Source organism: Eutrema salsugineum, unplaced genomic scaffold (genome assembly GCF_000478725.1).
Source record: "Eutrema salsugineum unplaced genomic scaffold, Eutsalg1_0 scaffold_5, whole genome shotgun sequence".
NCBI classification, from domain to species: Eukaryota; Viridiplantae; Streptophyta; class Magnoliopsida; order Brassicales; family Brassicaceae; genus Eutrema; species Eutrema salsugineum.
In genome coordinates, this window is record NW_006256612.1 from 3,678,502 (window position 1) to 3,697,687 (window position 19,186).

The 19,186-nt window shown below is 31.1% G+C and overlaps 2 protein-coding genes across 2 annotated transcripts; both read left to right on the forward strand.

Moving 5' to 3' along the window:
- Nucleotides 1-4,551: 4,551 nt before the first annotated feature.
- On the forward strand, nucleotides 4,552-6,205 carry LOC18991945 (probable zinc transporter 10). The gene is made up of 3 exons (XM_006415289.2): nucleotides 4,552-5,229; nucleotides 5,471-5,620; nucleotides 5,764-6,205. The coding sequence occupies exons 1-3, from the start codon at nucleotides 4,552-4,554 to the stop codon at nucleotides 6,067-6,069; spliced, it is 1,134 nt and encodes a 377-aa protein (XP_006415352.2). The 3' UTR covers nucleotides 6,070-6,205.
- A 3,002-nt stretch (nucleotides 6,206-9,207) lies between these two features.
- Nucleotides 9,208-10,247, forward strand: LOC18991946 (transcription initiation factor TFIID subunit 8). Its single transcript, XM_006415290.2, has one exon. It carries the CDS (start codon nucleotides 9,339-9,341, stop codon nucleotides 10,152-10,154), a length of 816 nt encoding a protein of 271 aa, XP_006415353.1. The 5' UTR covers nucleotides 9,208-9,338; the 3' UTR covers nucleotides 10,155-10,247.
- The last annotated feature ends 8,939 nt before the right edge of the window (nucleotides 10,248-19,186 follow it).

The following is a 19,186-nucleotide window of genomic DNA, read 5'->3' on the forward strand; positions in this document are numbered from 1 at the left end:
GAGATCTACACATTAATCTGCTCAGAAACACATTAATCTATTTCAAAAATTGCTAATTTTAATGTATTTTTATTTTGAACTCATACCTTAATTATAATCTCATCTTGTCTCCCGATAGTTCCATTGACTTTTTGTTTTATATGATTCTTTCGACAATATCTCATAATGTATTGTTGTTTATTTTGACCTAAAAGCCCCAAAACTCAAGTATATGTACTGAGCATAGTGTGTACGTTTCTAAAGCAAGTACTATAATTCCATGCAAAGCCACTTGACTGAATCAGTCACATATTCAATTGCAATTTTGCTGATAGTGTTTGGATAGTACTCCACTAGTTTAAATTAATGGTTGGTGCACGGTTTCGAACTCTTCAATATTAACTCACATTAGCATCATAACTTTGATTATAAAAGATTATCGTATTCTCTTAGAAACGTTAATTAACAGAGCAGGTGGAAGTAAAGTCAATGAAGTACTTTCATATGTCAACGTCCGGTGGGAATTTAAAAGAAATACCATATTGCCGCCATATGTCAAGATGCTAATGCAATAATGCATGAGTAATCAAAATATAAAGCAATTGGATTTTATTTTTTTTTTCTGATCTTTTTGCCAACCCGAATAATTTGAATTTCCTTGGTTATCGATGCAATCATTCCATTTTTAATTTATTATGTTATCGTAATGTCTTCCCTAATCCAATAATTTTGGACGCAGCCTATTTAAACCCCAAATTGAATTAAATTATTACACGGACTTAAAAACACAGTTTTACTTGGTGACACAAAAAAAAAAAAAACACAGTTTTACTTTTAAGTCCTTGTTTGCACCAACCACAGCTCAAAAACAGTTTATTATTTTATCTTTACGTTGGAATGTCTTTTTCTTCTTTTTTGCGTCAACATTATATGTTTAAGCGTTTCTCGGCGTTGGAATTTATAAAAATTTCATGTTTTCTATTATTTTTCAACGAATCGATTATATTTTGCCTAAAGCAAATAGGCATGGAGAATTTAGAAAACAAAAACACATGTAAAGTGGAGAAGAAAATCATGAATGCATAAACTCCAGTTACTAAGAACATCATTAATCCAGAAATCTTTATGAATTTCTTATGTCTTTTTTTAATATTAAATTAAAAACTGATGTGGCAACAAAAATTCTTTTTAAGGTACTTAAATAAGAAACATTTCTTAATTAAAGTTTATTAATTTAATTATATTTAATGAAAAATATTGTTAAGAAACTCCTTTAGATATCTGAGTCAATGATAGTCTAAGGGAGATTATAGCTCAAGAAAAAGAATGTTGTCAATAAACTCATAAATGCAAAATCTCATGATAAATACTTATTGTTACAGCTTAGGTTTTTTAACATTAATATATTATTCTATTATAAATTATGAAAACTATTATATCAATAATCAATAGATAATATTTTCTGTTTGTATACATGTTAAATAGTACTATTTTTATCATATTAAAAATCTCTTCTAAATTTGTCTCCATTAATCCATTAACCTGTAGAATTACTTCCTGAATGCTTTTTGTTGAAACATTCCTTATCCACGTGATTACCAACTTCAAAAATAAAGGGTTAGAATTTAGAAGTCAAATTAGACTATAGGTATCGTACGAGTTCATGTACTTGAGAACAGATATATATATATATATAGTAAAACATCTATAAATTAATACTCGATAAATTAATAATCATTATAAATTAATAAATTTTGCTGGTCTCAAGTCGGGCCAATGTAAAAATCCATCAAATTCGATAAGATAATAAGATAATAATTTTTTTGAAACCCTTATATAAATATATAGTCTCAACAAAAACATAAATTAATAATTATATAAATTTATAAAAATATATATAAATTTAATATTCTAAAATATGACTAATATGTTTGTTTTTAGTTAAAGTTGAAATCTCATTGGTTCCCATCTCTCTAATTATTATATCAGTAGCTCTTATTTCTGTTTTACTATATACAATTTATGATGATTTTTTGATGTGATAATTGATTTTCTTACATGTAAATATTTTTAAATGTATTGTAGTGTTAGCTTCAATTTTATAATCAATAATACTGATAGTAGCCATAGTTTTTTTATAAATTTTAAACTTATGAACATGTATATTTTTATATAGACAATCCAATATGGTAAAAAACTATTTTGTTGTGATAGTTATGATTTTTAATCATAATTTTATATAATAAATTTTGTTAAAATATAACATTATTCCAAATAAATTTTTAGAAAACTATATGCGGAAAACAATTTTTCTTTATAAACTAATAATTATTAATTTATAGATAAATTAATACCACGATAAATTAATAAAATATCATGATTTCAACATTATTAATTTATAGAGGTTTTAATATATATATATATATATATATATATATATATATATATAGTGTAACTTATCCTTTAGTACATTAACTAGTACAATAATTGAACAACAAGGCATATCAAATTATGCGTATCATTCTTCAAATTAATAAAAAAATGCCGAAAACGATTGACTAATAGATTCTAAACCTATATAGATTAATATGGTATAAAAATTAATATGTTCCTCTTAAAATATACAACTTGACCAAAACAAAAACAAAAGTAAGTCAACAATATACCAATTATATTCTTAAATGTTCACACTTTTGGTTTTGGAAATAACATTACGGCTTATCCATGCCAAACCATCCGACCTCATCTTCTAAGTCCAAAAGACCCACGTCTGTTAAAACCTCAGATAAAACCCCAAATCCTAAACGGCGAAGGAGAAAAGACAACGTTAAGACAACGTTAAGACAACGTTTAGAGTAAACTTATAAATAAATTTATCTACTAAAAAGGGGTAAAAACCCCAAAACAAAAGTTATATCCTCAGTTAAAGTGAAGAACTCTAAGTGATGAACTGAAGAGAGACAAAAGCCCAAACAAAGAGTTGATAGCCCTCTTGAAGATAGAGAAATCCACCTAAGGCTTATTATTATCTCTGTGAAAACAATCTCCATATCGGCAAGCTCAGAAACCGTCAGAAAACGCCCTAAATAGCCACTGGAGAATCAAGGCTCGTCAGGCCGTCCTCATGGGTTTGAAACATATTTTTTTTACTGATAACTCTTAGAGCATCTGCAGTGGAACTCTTTCATTAATTTTCTCAATATAAAGAATTGAAAAATAATAGAATGTGAAGAGAGAAAATAAAAAGAATCTATTATTTGAGAGATTTTGAAATAATGATTGAGAGACTTTTAATTTATGTGTTTGATTATTATTAGTTCAATTTTTTTTTTAAATGAAAATTTAATTAAAAACTTAATTTTATTAAAATATTAATATTGTTTTGATAAGAAATTGAAAATAGGTTTCTTACCACTGCAAATAGTCTTAAGTCTTACCGCTATGATAAAATATTCATCGTGTCAATAGTTACTAACAACATAAATATGTAATGACTGAATTAATGATGCCGAAAGAAATACTCCTCTCTTTTTGTACCTCCCTTTCTTATCTGTATCTCTTACTACACTTAATCTTATTATTTTGGTATTGTTTATCATTCTCGTTTCCCTTAAAAAAAAATATTATCGTTTTATGTCACCAATCAAAACACAAAAATTAGTCAAACGTTTTGGGGTATTTTTAGAAATTATATTTTAAAGGGTAGTAGCAAGAAAACAAAATCGCTAAAAAATCCCACAAAAGTGATGTAGTTTTCGATTTCCAGAAATATGTTACTATACGTGGAAAACTTAAAGAGTTGAGTTGACCATTTATATCATCAAAACGCATTAGTAATATTACATAGTTTATCTTGGAAAAATTATATAATAAACGTGTTCGAGTCTCCAACAATTTTAAGCATGATTGGCCTTTTAGTGATTTACAATACCATGTACATGGAAATAAAACACGGAGAGATTATTATTGGAATAGACCGTGAGCCATTAACATGAAGACCTTAAGAAGGACGGTCGAGAAGTTACAACTGACTATAAATTCATGTTTTGGGACACCATAACATTAATTTGCTTCCATTTCTAGCTAAAATATAAAATTATTCTGTTATTTTAAAATATTTTTGGTATTACGAAACCAATGTTTTGCTATTATTTATGCCACAACATATTTTCCCTTTCGTCATATAATTACATGTTGTTTTATTTAATCCTTGTTTTTCTTTTCTTTTCCCCTATGTAAATCTTTATCTGTAACCAACAAGAGGCGAAAACTACTATATATCATGATTTATACTTCTTCTTTTTTTTTTTAAGTAAGGGCATATACAAATATTTGATATGCATGTGTTGGGAACATGCCTTGCCCGTTGCCTAGAATTAGTTTAGACTTTTTTTTGAACATATATTAGTTTAGACCTTGTTGTGTAAATTATATATTTTCTAAACAAAACCATGTCGACATTACTTTATTAGTAATGTCGACACTCACTTTGATTGAGATATTCTGTATATATACAGTGAGGAACACGAAATATTCTTTCTATCAAACTCATAAACTAAAACAATGAGAAAGATGACTAAATCTCCTCTCATTTTCTCTGCCGCCGTCACCGTCCTCCTCCTCCTCTCCTTATCCCACTTCCCCGGAGCTCTCTCTCAATCTTCAAAAGATTGCAAACCCGAGTCCGACAACGCATGCACGGACAAAAACAAAGCATTAGATCTCAAACTCATAGCAATCTTCACAATCCTCATCACAAGCCTTATCGGCGTTTGCCTCCCGTTCTTTGCCCGTTCCGTTTCCGCTTTCCAGCCCGACAAATCTCTTTTCCTCATCATCAAATCCTTCGCCTCCGGAATCATACTCTCCACTGGTTTCATGCATGTCTTGCCTGATTCTTTCGACATGCTTTCATCTCCTTGTCTTGACGATAACCCCTGGCACAAGTTTCCTTTCACTGGCTTTGTCGCCATGATCTCTGCTGTTTTCACACTCATGGTTGACTCTATCACTACCAGTGTTTTCACCAGGTCGGGCAGGAAGGACATGCGTGCCCGAGTTCCAGCTGACACTGCAGAGGTGGTGTCTGCTGAGACTCCTGACCAAGAGACTGGACACGTGCAAATTCACGCGTCCCATCATGGTCATGGTCATGGTCATGGTCATGGTCTTAATCACAATCTTCATGGAGATAATGAAAAGGAGCTTGGTTCTTATTTACAGCTTCTGCGATATCGTGTTATTGCGATCGTTAGTATTTCTTCAATCTCTCTCTCTCTCTTTTTTCTTTCTTTTTTTTTTCCACTTTACAAAAAAAATATTCTTGAGTTAAAATAGTGACATTTCTACAACGGAAAACAAATAAATCAACTTAATAATTAAGGAGTGAAACTCTAAATATTATAACTTTTATCATATCATTTTTCATAAATAGCACTTTTATGTTACGGCTTTTAAAATGACACTTTTATATATAAAAAAAATGGAACAGGTATTGGAGCTAGGAATAGTGGTGCACTCGATCGTTATAGGACTATCAGTAGGAGCCACTAACAACACTTGCACCATCAAAGGTCTCATTGCTGCTCTTTGTTTCCACCAAATGTTTGAAGGCATGGGTCTCGGTGGCTGCATCCTCCAGGTGAATTTTCCTCCTTTAAAAAGTCATTTATTGGTTGAAAATAGAAATAAAGTATCATTCCAGAAAAAAAAATTTTTGTTTGATTCCTCCAAAAGTTGTGTGTGATCTTGAATGAATTTTGACTTGACAACACTCGCATGCAGGCAGAGTATGGGTGGGTGAAAAAAGCAGTGATGGCTTTCTTTTTCGCGGTGACCACTCCTTTTGGAGTGGCTTTAGGGATGGCATTGTCTAAAACTTACAAAGAGAATAGCCCTGACTCACTCATAACGGTTGGGCTACTCAACGCTTCCTCGGCTGGACTACTCATCTACATGGCTCTTGTCGACCTTTTGGCCGCTGATTTTATGGGCCAGAAGATGCAACGGAGCATCAAGCTTCAATTAAAGTCTTACGCTGCCGTTCTTCTTGGTGCCGGTGGCATGGCCGTCATGGCTAAGTGGGCTTGATCTACATCATAATATTGGACACATTATCTTATATGTAGTTTAATGTAAATAAATACGCCCAAGTTATGTGATCAGTGATCAATTTCTAAAAAAAATTGTTAACTCATGATGGAGATTAAATAGATGATATCTTCCCGGACCTGCTCAGTTTTAATATACATATTTCCGATCTGAAGCTACTTGGATTTCCATTTAAATTTAGATGTTCGACCAGATATCCGACATGCATGTGCATAATAATATAATTTTTAATCAGTTTTGGGCTATTCATTTTTGAAATTTATAGAGTTAATTTTATAATTAATTTTATATCTAAAATCTTTAACGTTTGCACGATATATAATTAATAATTATACTTTTAATATAAATCACACATAAATTCATATACTAATTAATATTAACGGAACGAAGTAGATTGGCTGTCAAGACTTGAAAACTTAAGTTTAGTATACGAGTTGGAATTTATAGTATTCTGTCTTAGATGATTGATTATCAAGACTAAAAGAATGGTTCAACGTTGATCTCGATTGCACAATCTCCTACCGAGTGGCATGTTTCTCCAATCTTGTAGACGAGTTCATAAATCTTCGCAGTAGGTTTTCCTTTATTTACTTTTCTTTGATCCCACTTTAATTAAACTCTAGCACTTATTGTTTGACTCTATGTGGTAGACAGGTAGAGACCGTACGTAGAGTTATGATGTTGATGATTTTGTTTCTCCAGCTTGCATTACTTATCTGGTCATTTAACATAATTGTAGTCGACAAGAATGAAAGAAAGCCGTTTTAGTATCTTAGGAGAGGTGAATTGGATTTGTGTGTAGTTTGTTAGATTTATAAATTAAGAGATTCTAAAGTTTCGAAAATCTAACAAATATTTCTACCCATATTTGTGGATTTTTAATAAAGATTTAAATGAAACGTCATAGATTGTCATGACTATTTACTTTATTTTTATTTTTGCATACACTTTTTATTAAATTTTTTTCTAAAATTTGTCATTCATTGTTGATCCTTTTCCTTTCTCTTTGTTGATTTCAGTAGGCTTTTTTTTTTGTTTTAAATTTCAGTAGGAGTTTTATTTTCAACGTTTGTCTCCAATTGAAGATGATATGAGCCAAGAGAAAACGAAAGTCGACAAATATTATTATCAGCAAAACTGCAAAAGTAATCATTTTAAATTATTTAGATAGGAATAAATGAATAATTGTAATTACAGAGTTCTTGAGAGTAATTACTAAATATGCAACAAAAAAAAGAAATATTTTTTTTTATTATTTCTTGATGCTATGTCCTAATTTGAGTAAATAGTGTAAATAGATTTGGAGAATACAGACTCCCTATCTCGGGTCATTGAATGAGTGTCATAATTGAATAAAGAAGTCAAACATATAGACAAATCTAATATATATAGTATATAGTATATAGTATGTATTCAAGGGATAATTGCTACAATAATATTAATTAATGGTAAATTTAATTTAATTTTAAATGAAAAGATTTTTTTTTGGTCGCATTTATCAATTAAAAGATAATTTTGTACATATGGCTTATTTTTCCCTATAATATTTAAAGTGCACTTATTATGTATAATTATATTAATTAAGTACAAAAAAGGTTCTTCATCCCATATTTAAATGAACGCAAGACTAATTCTCACTAAACCTAACTAATCAAGCATTCAAATAGCAACATCATTAGCTATGACCAAACTTTGTTTTAGGACGGCTCTTCTTCTCGCCCTTTTGATGATGTCCTTCTCTTGTAAGTATATGCCATTTCTGATTTGCAATTAATATAATGGTTCCAGGTTTTGCATAGTTTATAACCAAATACACAATTGAGTGGAATTGTAATGTATGTTTAAGATCCTGCAAGTTTAAAGAATTAAAACAAATTCACGTTTGCAAAGCAAATCACGATATTATAATTTTTTTTTGTTTTTAACTCTTGATAATTTCCGGAATCTGCTATGTCACGATGTCGTCAATCACAACTATGATCAATGTAACACGTCTAAGTAACTAATTTGTGAAAATATCATATATATGTATATTATTTTTTGAATTGATGTATATTATATTATGTTATAATTTGATATCTTTTTTTTTAAATAATTTGAAGATCAAAGTAAAACAATCGAAGCTAGGGGGGACAGTGGAGAGCCTTCGGAGATGACTTTAGCAGTGCAAATGTCATTGTTAAGGCAGTGCAAAGAAGCCAACAAAGACTGTCCCCTGAGGAATGGTTGTTTTGTTAATCTCCTTGGTGACAAATGTAATTGCCAATGTCCCAAACCTGATCATTCTCCTACTTCTCTCGATTGTAATGAATTTGGAAAATGTCCTAGACCATAAACTCCTACTCCTTCAAAAGTATAAAGAAAGAAAATTGTTGAATTTTAAACTAGTCATGAATTTCTGAGAGATATCTTCGCCTTATGATAGAAGAGAAGTTCAGTTATTTTGGTTCTATAATTATGGTTTCAGATTCTGGATGATGATGCTTAATTCACTTACTAATATTATTGCATATCGATTCAAACCAGTACCTTAACTGATCACCTGATCTACGAATCTTGGAAATTAATAACCTTATAAGTTCATCTTTGGTGCATCCTTTTATATGTTTCTAGATTGATTTATTGGGCTCGTTAATGAGCTTCATGGTCAAATTTGATATATGAAATCCAACTCTAATAGTTGTTCCCCAAACTTAAATGGTAGAGAAATTTGTTTATTTAAAAAGTTGCTATGGAGACAGATTGAGAATACTTATTAGATATTTGTTTCTTACTGAGCTAATTTGGCCAGATATTTTTTTAAAAAAAATTAAAATAGAAGCTTGAAAAATTTATTATCAACGTATAATAAACTATGATTCAATACAGTAAAATTTTTTTATAAGATTCGATAAGTTAATAACTACTGTAAACTGTATATGCTCAAAATTAAAATGTTTTCATTTTTTTCAAAAAGAGGGAGAGTAATAAAATATAGATGGTGTTAATCAAATTGTAACATTTTTAATTAGATGGATACTTGTTTACAATTTCTATTTCTTTTCCCTTTAATTTGTTTATTTGCGCGGAATGACAACAAGAGCCATACATTGGGTTCGTGGTTCGCTCGTGCTGATTAAAAACTATTAACCAAGGCGGCACAGGTTCGAATGCTACGAATTTAGGGTTCTTTTAAAATCCGTCTAAAACTCTAATATCAATTTCAATTCGCCTCCTTCTCTCGATCCTCTCAAAATCTCCAACCACCAATGAAGCGGCGGCGTAAATCAAGAGTAGAATTTGAAGTACCCGACCAATCAGCGACGACGACGACGGAGTTCTCCTTCTCTCTCACCAGAGTCGCCGTCAGCCAAATCTGCCTATCCGTCGGATACAGATCCACCGATTCCTCCGCTCTAGATACTCTAACCATAATCACCACCAAATTCTTACAATCTCTCGCCGGACTCGCCGCGTCGTTCGCAAACATCGCTAATCGCACCGAGGCTAACCTCTTCGACATCGTCAATGGTCTTCAAGATATCTCTTTATCCACTTCCGATTGTTTTCCCGGCGGCTCAACGCTGCACGACACCGAATCACACTGCCTAATCAAATCCGCTGTCCTCCGTAACCTCTCTGATTTCGTCACCTCCGTCTCCGAAATCCCTTTCGCCAAGCCGTTACCGAGGCCGGAAATCGACGGATCGCCGGGAAGGAATTTTACACAAACGCCGCGATCGCCGTCCGTCCCAGCCTGGCTTCCGCCTTTCCCGGAATCTATCTTCTTCCTCGAGCGCTGTACGAAGGAAACATCCGATCACTTGTGGGAGAACTCCGATTCCGTTATTGGCCGTGAAATTTTGCCGGTGAATTCAGAATCCGAGAGCTGTAAAGGTAGAAGCGGTGGAATTTTACCGGAGAGGAGAGCGAGAGTGAGATTCAAAGTGGAAAGGGATAGTAACGACGGCGAATCTGGCCGTGAAATTGAGGTTAAGAGGAAAATTAGAGAAGAACCCAAAAAAAATGAATCGGGAGGTTTAATATGGCTTCGAACCCGCGACGCTATTGAGGACTCATGTTAATGACCAATTGGTATATACCGCATGAGCTGCATCTCTGAAAGTTTTAGCTTACCAATTGTAATTTTATAAACTTAGCGACATTAAAGTTTCTTTCTCCCATTTTCTATGAGGGTTATCTTTTAAATTTTCAATTCATGGAAATTGCAATTTTTAATATGTTTATGATTAACTAGGTGACTGCCCGCGCCAAGCACGGACTTTATATATTTAAGAAGTCGTATAATATTTTTATATTTGAGTTTATGGATAATAGTTAAACTGTATAATATTTCTTGTTAAACTTTCAGTATATATCATTTTTTAAGATGAACAACACTTATTTACAATAATAAAATGAAATTATACCATTAATATTAATCAAATATAGAAAAATGGTATTTTATATAATAAACGAAACAAAATTTAATAAATATTCCTTCAGAAAAAATGCTCTATGTCTAAGTCTCTAAAATAACCTTATTGAATCGGTGAACTTCGGGGAATGGAGGATGAATCAAAACTTTACTACATTTGAAGGCTGTTGTAACAATCCAGATGTCATGCACTTGGATCACCTTTACAAATCTTAAAACGCAGATGACAATAGGTTGTTTGCAATTAAGTAGAGATTCTTAAAAAAATTCCGAGTGATCACCATCTAAATGCACTTGTAAACGACGACCGCTACAAATTAGTAAAATCAGAGAGTTTAATGTCAGTGATAAACATGATAAAATATTCACAAACATAATATATAAATTATTTAAGACAATAAAGACTAATACATATATAACCCTTTACTACCGTATTCTCGATATTAAGGAAAATGACATCTTAATTCTGGTTTTTAGGGGTCTTGACATCAATTGCATAACGTGAGGCATAGAATCTGAACATTTTGAATCTCTATGGAAAAACAGCCCTCGTCGCAAAATTGTTTTCTGTGTATTGAGATTTTGGGAGATGTGTCAATATGGAGGTGATTTCTCATTCTCGCGATCAACCATATCAACGTATATCAATTGTAGCTAATATAATTTTCCAATTTGTGCAGATGAAATACGTGTTTGTTCTGGCCGAGAATTCTCTTTGATCCTCCAATTTCTGAAGTCGAAAATTCTCATTTTATGTAAGCATTGTTTACCGGTATCATTTTGTAAATTTTCTAAATGAAATGGTTGAATGTTCGATTCATTATTTATCTTGTTCTTGCAGGCTAGACTACACAAATGATTTTAACAGAATTGAAGATGACTACTTTTTTTATCACTCATATATTTTTCTTAGTCATTGAATCTATCAAATTCATTTTCTGTTTTCTTTTATTTTGAATATGTAAGGTGATAAACGTTTGACATTTTTGTTTGACTTTTTTTCTCTCTAGTTAAACAGCAAACCTAATTTTAAATTTATTTATTTTCCATTATTCTGAATTTTAAAATCTTTTAATTATATGAAAGAATTATTATAGATAATTATTTTTAATAGTTTTAAAATTACATTCAAAATTATAAATTGAATTTATAAATAATTAGCTTGTACAATTACTTTCATTTTTCATACCATGCGCTGTCATACAGTTTTTTAAATTTTTTATAAAAACTTATGTAAACTTTTGATTCAAAATTTTCATTATAATCAATTGTATATATATGTTCTCAAAGTGGAAATGGAAATATGAAATTATTATGTATATTAGTCTAAATAATATATATCCACATATAGTTTAAATAAATATAATATGTTTCTTTCAATCTATTCATAGTTTTAGATAATATTAAAGTATGCAATCATTAATACGATATATTAAATAAATAAAAAACTATCAGTATTTTCAAATAAAGTAAATATTAAACCACATTTACCAATCATATTTTCTTTATTTTTTTCATCATTACTATTATCGTATTCTCTAGTTTCTTTTTCATCTTTAATTTTTTTCAATTTTTACTACTCTTCTTTTTTTTTTTTTATATTCTTTGTCTTATTTATCACTCATCTTCATATTTTTGTACTTAATCTACATCACTTCTGATTTTCTTTTTTGTCTACTTTTTTTCTTCATCTTCCGGTTTTCTCTTCTTCTTCAACTTCCTCATCCTTTTATTTTTATTATTTTTTTATTTTGTGTTATCGATCTTCTATAGTTCATCGTATTTGTCTTCTTTTCGTCTTCTTATTCTTTTGGTTTTATTTAGCATTTTTATTTATCTTCACATTCTTATACTTTGTGATTTTCATCTTCTGGTCTCTTTTCTCAGCTTCAACGTCTTTGTCCTTGTATTTTAAAAATTCATCTTTATTAGCTTTGTATGCGGATATATATTCATCTTTATTATCTTTGTATGTGGATATATATTATTAATTCATATTCTTGATCTTTCATATTTTTCATCTTCCTCTTCCTCGTCTTCAACTTCAACTTCTACTTGTTCTTTATCCTCTTGTCTTCTTCAACTTCTTCCTTTTTTTCCTTCTGATTTTCTTCATTTTTTCTTTTAATTTATCTTATTCTTATTTATCTTGACTATGTATTCTTTCACTTATACTTCGTCTTTATTTGCTTATTCTTCTTAATCTTTCAGATTTTTTACTTCCTCGTATTTTACCTCTTCAATTTCATCATTTTCACCATAATCGTATTCTCTAACTTTTCTGCTTATTTTTTATTCTTCCAATTTTTCTTCTCATCTTTTTTATATTCTTTATCTTATTTAAATTCATATACCTCATCTTCACCTTCTTATACTTTATCTACATCATCCTTCAATTTTATTTTTGTATACTTCGTTTTCTTCATCTTCCCGCTTTTTCTCATTTTTCTTCAACTTCCTCATCTTTTTATGCTTATTATTCTTCGTTATTTCATGCTATCCACATTCCCTGATTCATATTATTTTTCTTTTTTCGTACTTATATTATTCTTTTTTATTTTAGCATCCTTTCTTATCTTCATATTCTCATACTTTGTCATCTTCATCTTTCGGTCTCCTTCCTCATCTTCAACTTCTTGGTCTTTGTATTTTCTAAAATACCTCTTAGTCAACTTCGTCTTTTTCTTCTTTCTCATTATCTTTATCTTTTATTTTTGTTTATCAGCTTCCTCTTGATCGTCTTCTACTTCTTCTTCTTATTTGTCTTCTTTCTATTATTTTTACTTACCTCGTGTATGTATTCATTTTCTTCTATTTCGACTTAATCTGTGTATTCTTCTTTACTTTTTGGTAATTCTTCGTCTTTTATTATCTGAATTCCTTCTTTTTTTGGTTTTCTGTTTACTTCCCATATTTCTTTATCTTATATGAATTTGTATTCCTCATATTCATCTTCTTATAGTTTCTTTACATCATCTTTTGATTTTTTAATTATTCATCTTTTTTTTTTCTGTCATCTTTCAGATTTCTTCTTCTTCTTTAACTTCCTTATATCCTTATCTTCATCATTCTTTGTTATTCTGTGTATCCATATTACCTAATTTCCTAAACCCTAAACCCTAAAATGCATACACCTTCAGTAGTCAAAACATGAGCCAGTAACTCGAGTCTCTCAGAATACAAAGTTGGACTGTATCTGTATACTATGAATAAGCTAGAATGAACTTACCATACACTATATATTCATTCTCTTCGTGATCAAACCCAAAGAAAGAGTCAAAATAGATTGCAACTTACTCTCCCACAACACTTGTTAAAAAGATCGATCCATGAAACATAAATCTTAAACCCTAAACCCTAAAATGCATACACCTTCAGCAGTCAAAACATGAGCCAGTACTTGAGTCCCTCAGAATACAAAGTTGGACTGTATCTGTATACTATGAATAAGCTAGAATGAACTTACCATACACTATATATTCATTCTCTTCGTGATCAAACCCAAAGAAAGAGTCAAAATAGATTGCAACTTACTCTCCCACAACACTTATTAAAAAGATCGATCCATGAAACATAAGAGACACTACATCTAGTCTATAACCTGAAATTTTTAAAACTATACATGGTAATCACATTCATAACCAAAATAACAGAGCTATACCAACGTTATTTATATATGTTGATGTAAAATAAGTTTAAAAAATCAAATACCACTACTTCACTACCTTTGATCAAAAAACTACTTCACTACCGTCATCAGCCTCATCTTCATCATTTACCCCGACATTGACTTGTAATAGCTATAGTCTAAACGCGCTACGGAGAGAAAAAGAACCACAAAGCATTCCTTGGGGATTATTACATTATCTGTAGAGACCAATGAGAGTTGATATTTAGACCATGCCTATATCAATAGTTAAATACACTATCTGCGAACCTCTTTTTTTTTTTTTTTTTTGAGAAAGCTATTTGTGTCCCTTGATATAAAACATTTTCTTTACCTCTCTCATTAGCCAAATCGCTATTCCTCGAGCCTGAGTGTTTCAACTATTACCACGTTAGTATTCGGCCCCCAAGCCTCTCTTGTTCTTCCTGTGCAAAACCTCCTTTGCTACAGCAACAAACCAGAATCATAAACAATAATAAAGATCATATACAGTCAATATCAATCAACTGTGAATAACGGTTTCAGTGCACCTATATATTACTTCACATTTTGTGCTGAATAATTGCATTAGTTGCATTCAAATTCCCCAGATTACACAACATTCAACAGACAAATCATCTAATCAACAACTTACTCCCTGATGGTGGTGTCGAGGGTGTCAAGTTTTACCCTAATTGAAATCGATAGCCGCAAGTGCACAGCTGATCAATTGTAGTACTTAGGGATCGAATCCACATGGAAGGAGGATCTTTTACTGCAAAAAGCCTTTGAAAATAAGTTAAGTAAGGAAGTCTAGAACTAAACGGTTTAATGGGGGTTTGGTGGTGTCTTTAAAATGTAAAAACGAAATATTAAAAGAGAATACGGAAATTAAATGACGTAATAACTAAACTTAACGAAAATAACTAAAAATGATAAAAACGGATATTCTAATGCTTAAATGAAAATGAACTAAAAATGAAAGACAATATTGAATTAAAGCTTAAAGAAAATCGCAGGAAATCAATGGAGAAAAAGGCGTTGGGCTTCAGGGAAGTTTTCTCAGGGGTACGAACGATTCAAAACATTGCTAGAGAGGAAATTTTGTAAGATCTTAGCTTAAACTTTTCGAACTGGAGTCACGGACGTATGAATACGCCACTGTCGTGATCATAGACAACTATCTCTCTCAACCCTGACCAGTAGGTTTCCACCCTGGCCCTGGAAGAGAAGAGATGCATTATGTTTAAGACTCGTCCTAATTCACAAATCGCCCATAGGTAGGTTTCCACTCCTATGTTTGTTTTGCTCTCCCAAACTAGATCTGATACCTGATGAACACTTTCGCGTCACCAAGCATCTGGATCAGATTGTAGTTCATGACGCTACTCTCATGCAGTAAAAACGAATTCAGAAGAAAAAGTTCTAAGATTCGGCTCAAAAGCTCATGGAATCCTCATCGAACATATAAATCCCCATCGAAAATCCCTTAATCCCAACAATAAAAATACTCAGACATAATAAACGAAATCATAAGCATAGTATTAAGAAGTAGAATAGAAACCGAAATTGAAAAAGAAAGAACAAGGGTTCAAGAGAACAAATCTCTCTCTCCCTAAAAGCTAAAGCAAAAACAATAAAAGTATGAAATAAAAATTCGGTGGTCTAAGGTTACACGATTTCTAGGGCTCCTAAGACATGTATTTATAGTGTTCAAGACCTCTCTGGACGTCACTTAGGGTTTCTCCAATTGTGGGCTTTAGAAATGGGCTTTATGGGCTCGGAGTTGGCTTGCCGCGGTCGGGAGTGCTCTGACCGCGGGGATTGGGTGGTTTGCCGCGGTCAGGAAGTTGAAATAGCTTGTTGGCCGCGGGTGGAAGTGCTGGCCAGCTGGTTTACGGGACATCTTGCTCTTCGCGTATCTTTTGATTGAACCGTTGGATTGCCAAGCTGTAAAGTGCACTGGAAAGCTGATACTTCCATCTTTAAGGTCTCCAAATTTGAGCTGGATCAGACGGTGAGAAGGCCTTCAATCAGGGGTGAACTTCTGACGGTTTGACTCTGAGCTGAAATCTGGTTTTCTTTCCATTTTGTTAAGCTTTTTCCTAATTTTCTTGAAAAGAGTCTTGGAACTACAAATACTAGAAAAACGTGATAAAAGTACTTAAAAGCAATTAAAAACATAAAGAAAGTATTTCAAAACGATCCATAAAAGTGGTCAAAATACGGTGTTATCACTCCCTTGCAAAATTATTTAAGCTCCTTAATAATGCAAAAATGCTCAGCTCTTGGTCTATCTAAGCATGTCAAAAGGTTAGTATCTACACTTGTCTAACTATAAGCATGCCCAAGATTAGTGTAGTCTCCAATTCCTTTTTCAATGATATTAGTGACATTGATTCTTCCTCTCCTAAGGAGAGTATGTGAGCTTGTTCTCACCTCTAGTGCACATAATTTCACAAAATCATCAAAACGATCAGAAAATACTTTCAGAATTTTTTTTTTAATGAGAAAGAAATTCTCAGATATGAATATGAGCATCCATGGAGAAAAGAAACCAAACCTGCTATCTTTTCACTTTCCGGTTAGGCTATCTACAATAGATGATTAAATATTCACATTCATATCGCCTGGTCAAATAAAATAGTAAATTGATGATTAAAACTTTTTTTTTAATTAAGCTACAGTATAATTTAAGAAATATAATTTGATTTAAGACCATAAAAATCTGAAAGAAAATCATTGCAAAAAAATATTCAATCAATTGAAATCTATCGTTAATTTCTTAAAATCAAGAACACTTACCAATAAATTATTGTGGATGAAGGCTCTAGGTTCCAAAGAAAGCACTTCAGTCCATTGAAATTCTCTCTCTTCTGATCCATAGAAAAAATTAAACAATTTAAATCAAAAGTCTAGAATCCAAGACAATTCATGAAACTCACAGTAGCAGCTATAAAATAAGGGAGATCGACCAGAGAAGACTCAAAGACTCATCTTTGTTGATTGGAAGAGAATTTAACCCTAGAAACCCAACATCATTCACTGATCCACAAAAAAAAAAATTGTTAACTTGAAAAGCATGTACTGATTCACAAATAACAAACAGTATATATCTCAAGAAAAATAGACAAATAATAGTCAAAGAAGTGAATCAATTCAAAGACAACATAACAGATCATATCAAGAAGAGATTTTGATGATTGTGTCATCGTCGCGCCTTGATTAGTAAACAAACAGACGCATGATATAATGTTAATGTCGTTTGAACGTGTGTGCTGTTTCAAATACGTCCGAATAATTCACTGAGAGATCAGATAGAACACAATCTGAAAACCATAAAGTAAATAGATAATTTAACAACAAAAGAAAAAAAAGTTCGACCATAAAAAACCAACATGTTAAACTATTAAACTAACGTGTCTTAGTTGAATAAAAAGAGCACAAATCAAAACAAAACAATCCTAAATGAGTTAAAAGAACTACAAAGTCGTCAACCTTCTGAAAGTTTCTTCATCATGACCGATTATATCCACTTGCCTATAAACCATGATTGCTGTGACCTAAGAAAATAGATAATGACAAAATCAGAACTACAAAATCAGCACCATTACATTGAACATATCAATCAGAAACATATAATACTATAGAGATACATATATGCACAAACTATAAATGAAATTAAATGAAAGAAACTCTATTAAACCCTAGAACAAAATCAAAATCTAACACGTAATGAATATGAGAAAAAGAGCAAAGTATTTATACGAAAATACTTCTAGGGTTTATGGGGTTTTCCTTTTTTTTTATAATAATTCTACTGCATGTTTTTATATGATCTAAAAATCAATTAGAAGAAAAACGAAGCGAGAGGTAATATAAATAGACAAACTAAGAGTTTTTAGGCCCTTAATTAAGAACCATATAAAAAAAAATAATTTGACTAAATTGTAGAACAAAAACCAAAAAAAAAAAAACTTACTATACGTATATAATGAATATGAAAGGAATATTGAGCTAACTTGACATACAGATTTTAAATCTTAAAAAAAGGCAAAGAAAAATAATCAGAGTGTCAAAGAAAACGAATTCAATCGTAGTATTTAGAATAGAAGAAATCTAAGATACACAATTCAATGGCATGGCATACCTGTTTTATTGGTGATATCAACGAATACGAACAGAGTTAAGATTGATTTTTATAGTATGAGTGATTGATCTAATTCTTCTGGTTTCTCCTCATCGTCAATTTCTTGTATTTGGTCTTCCTCATCTTCTACCTTTTTCTTAGAACCCTTGAAAAAAAAGAACACGTAACAAAAAAATCGACTAAGAAAAAAACAGAAATATGGAAGGGATGCGCAAGTCCTCACCGAATTATTATTTGCTGCCAATCGTTGTTCTCTTCTATTTATTTAATCCATATATCTTACAAAAATCAAAATCAAATGATCATTTTCATAGCAAATACAACAAAAACAAAGATATAATTACAAAGAAATAAATATCGAAATCCTAGAGCTAACAACAATACACAGAACACAAAATAAACAAAAAAATATGTTGATGCGGTGATGACCAATAACGAAACCCTAGAGCTAACAACAATACACAGAACACATAATAATCAAAAGAGCAAAAAAATATATAAAGAAAAGCAATCAAAAATATTGATAGAGATTAAACCTAAAGAAAAAGCACTAAACAGAAATCAAACAAAGGAGGTCGATATCGTGAAACAAATCATAGATCAAAAACGTAAAAAGGAAAAAACTTGTGACTAATATGAGAGGAGACACAGTATTTATAGAAAAAGTGATGTAGGGTGAATGCTTTTTTTTATTATTATAATTTTTGATATCATCAAATATTCTATTTTGATTATTCGATTGTTATGTAATCCAAAAAACCTAGATACGATTTTATCTTTTTGTTAATCAAATATTTGATTATTGACATTGAGGAAAACTTCCTTTTTGAAAAGTGATAAATTAAGGTATGTCATATTCATGTTTTATAAATGTATAATAATT

Excerpts from the sequence above, each read along its gene's own strand:
- LOC18991945 (XM_006415289.2), top strand. The coding sequence starts at position 4,552 with ATGACTAAATCTCCTCTCATTTTCTCTGCCGCCGTCACCGTCCTCCTC. Across the intron at positions 5,230-5,470 it reads GATATCGTGTTATTGCGATC|GTATTGGAGCTAGGAATAGT; the intron begins GTTAGTATTTCT and ends AAAATGGAACAG. Across the intron at positions 5,621-5,763 it reads TCGGTGGCTGCATCCTCCAG|GCAGAGTATGGGTGGGTGAA; the intron begins GTGAATTTTCCT and ends ACTCGCATGCAG.
- LOC18991946 (XM_006415290.2), top strand. The coding sequence starts at position 9,339 with ATGAAGCGGCGGCGTAAATCAAGAGTAGAATTTGAAGTACCCGACCAA.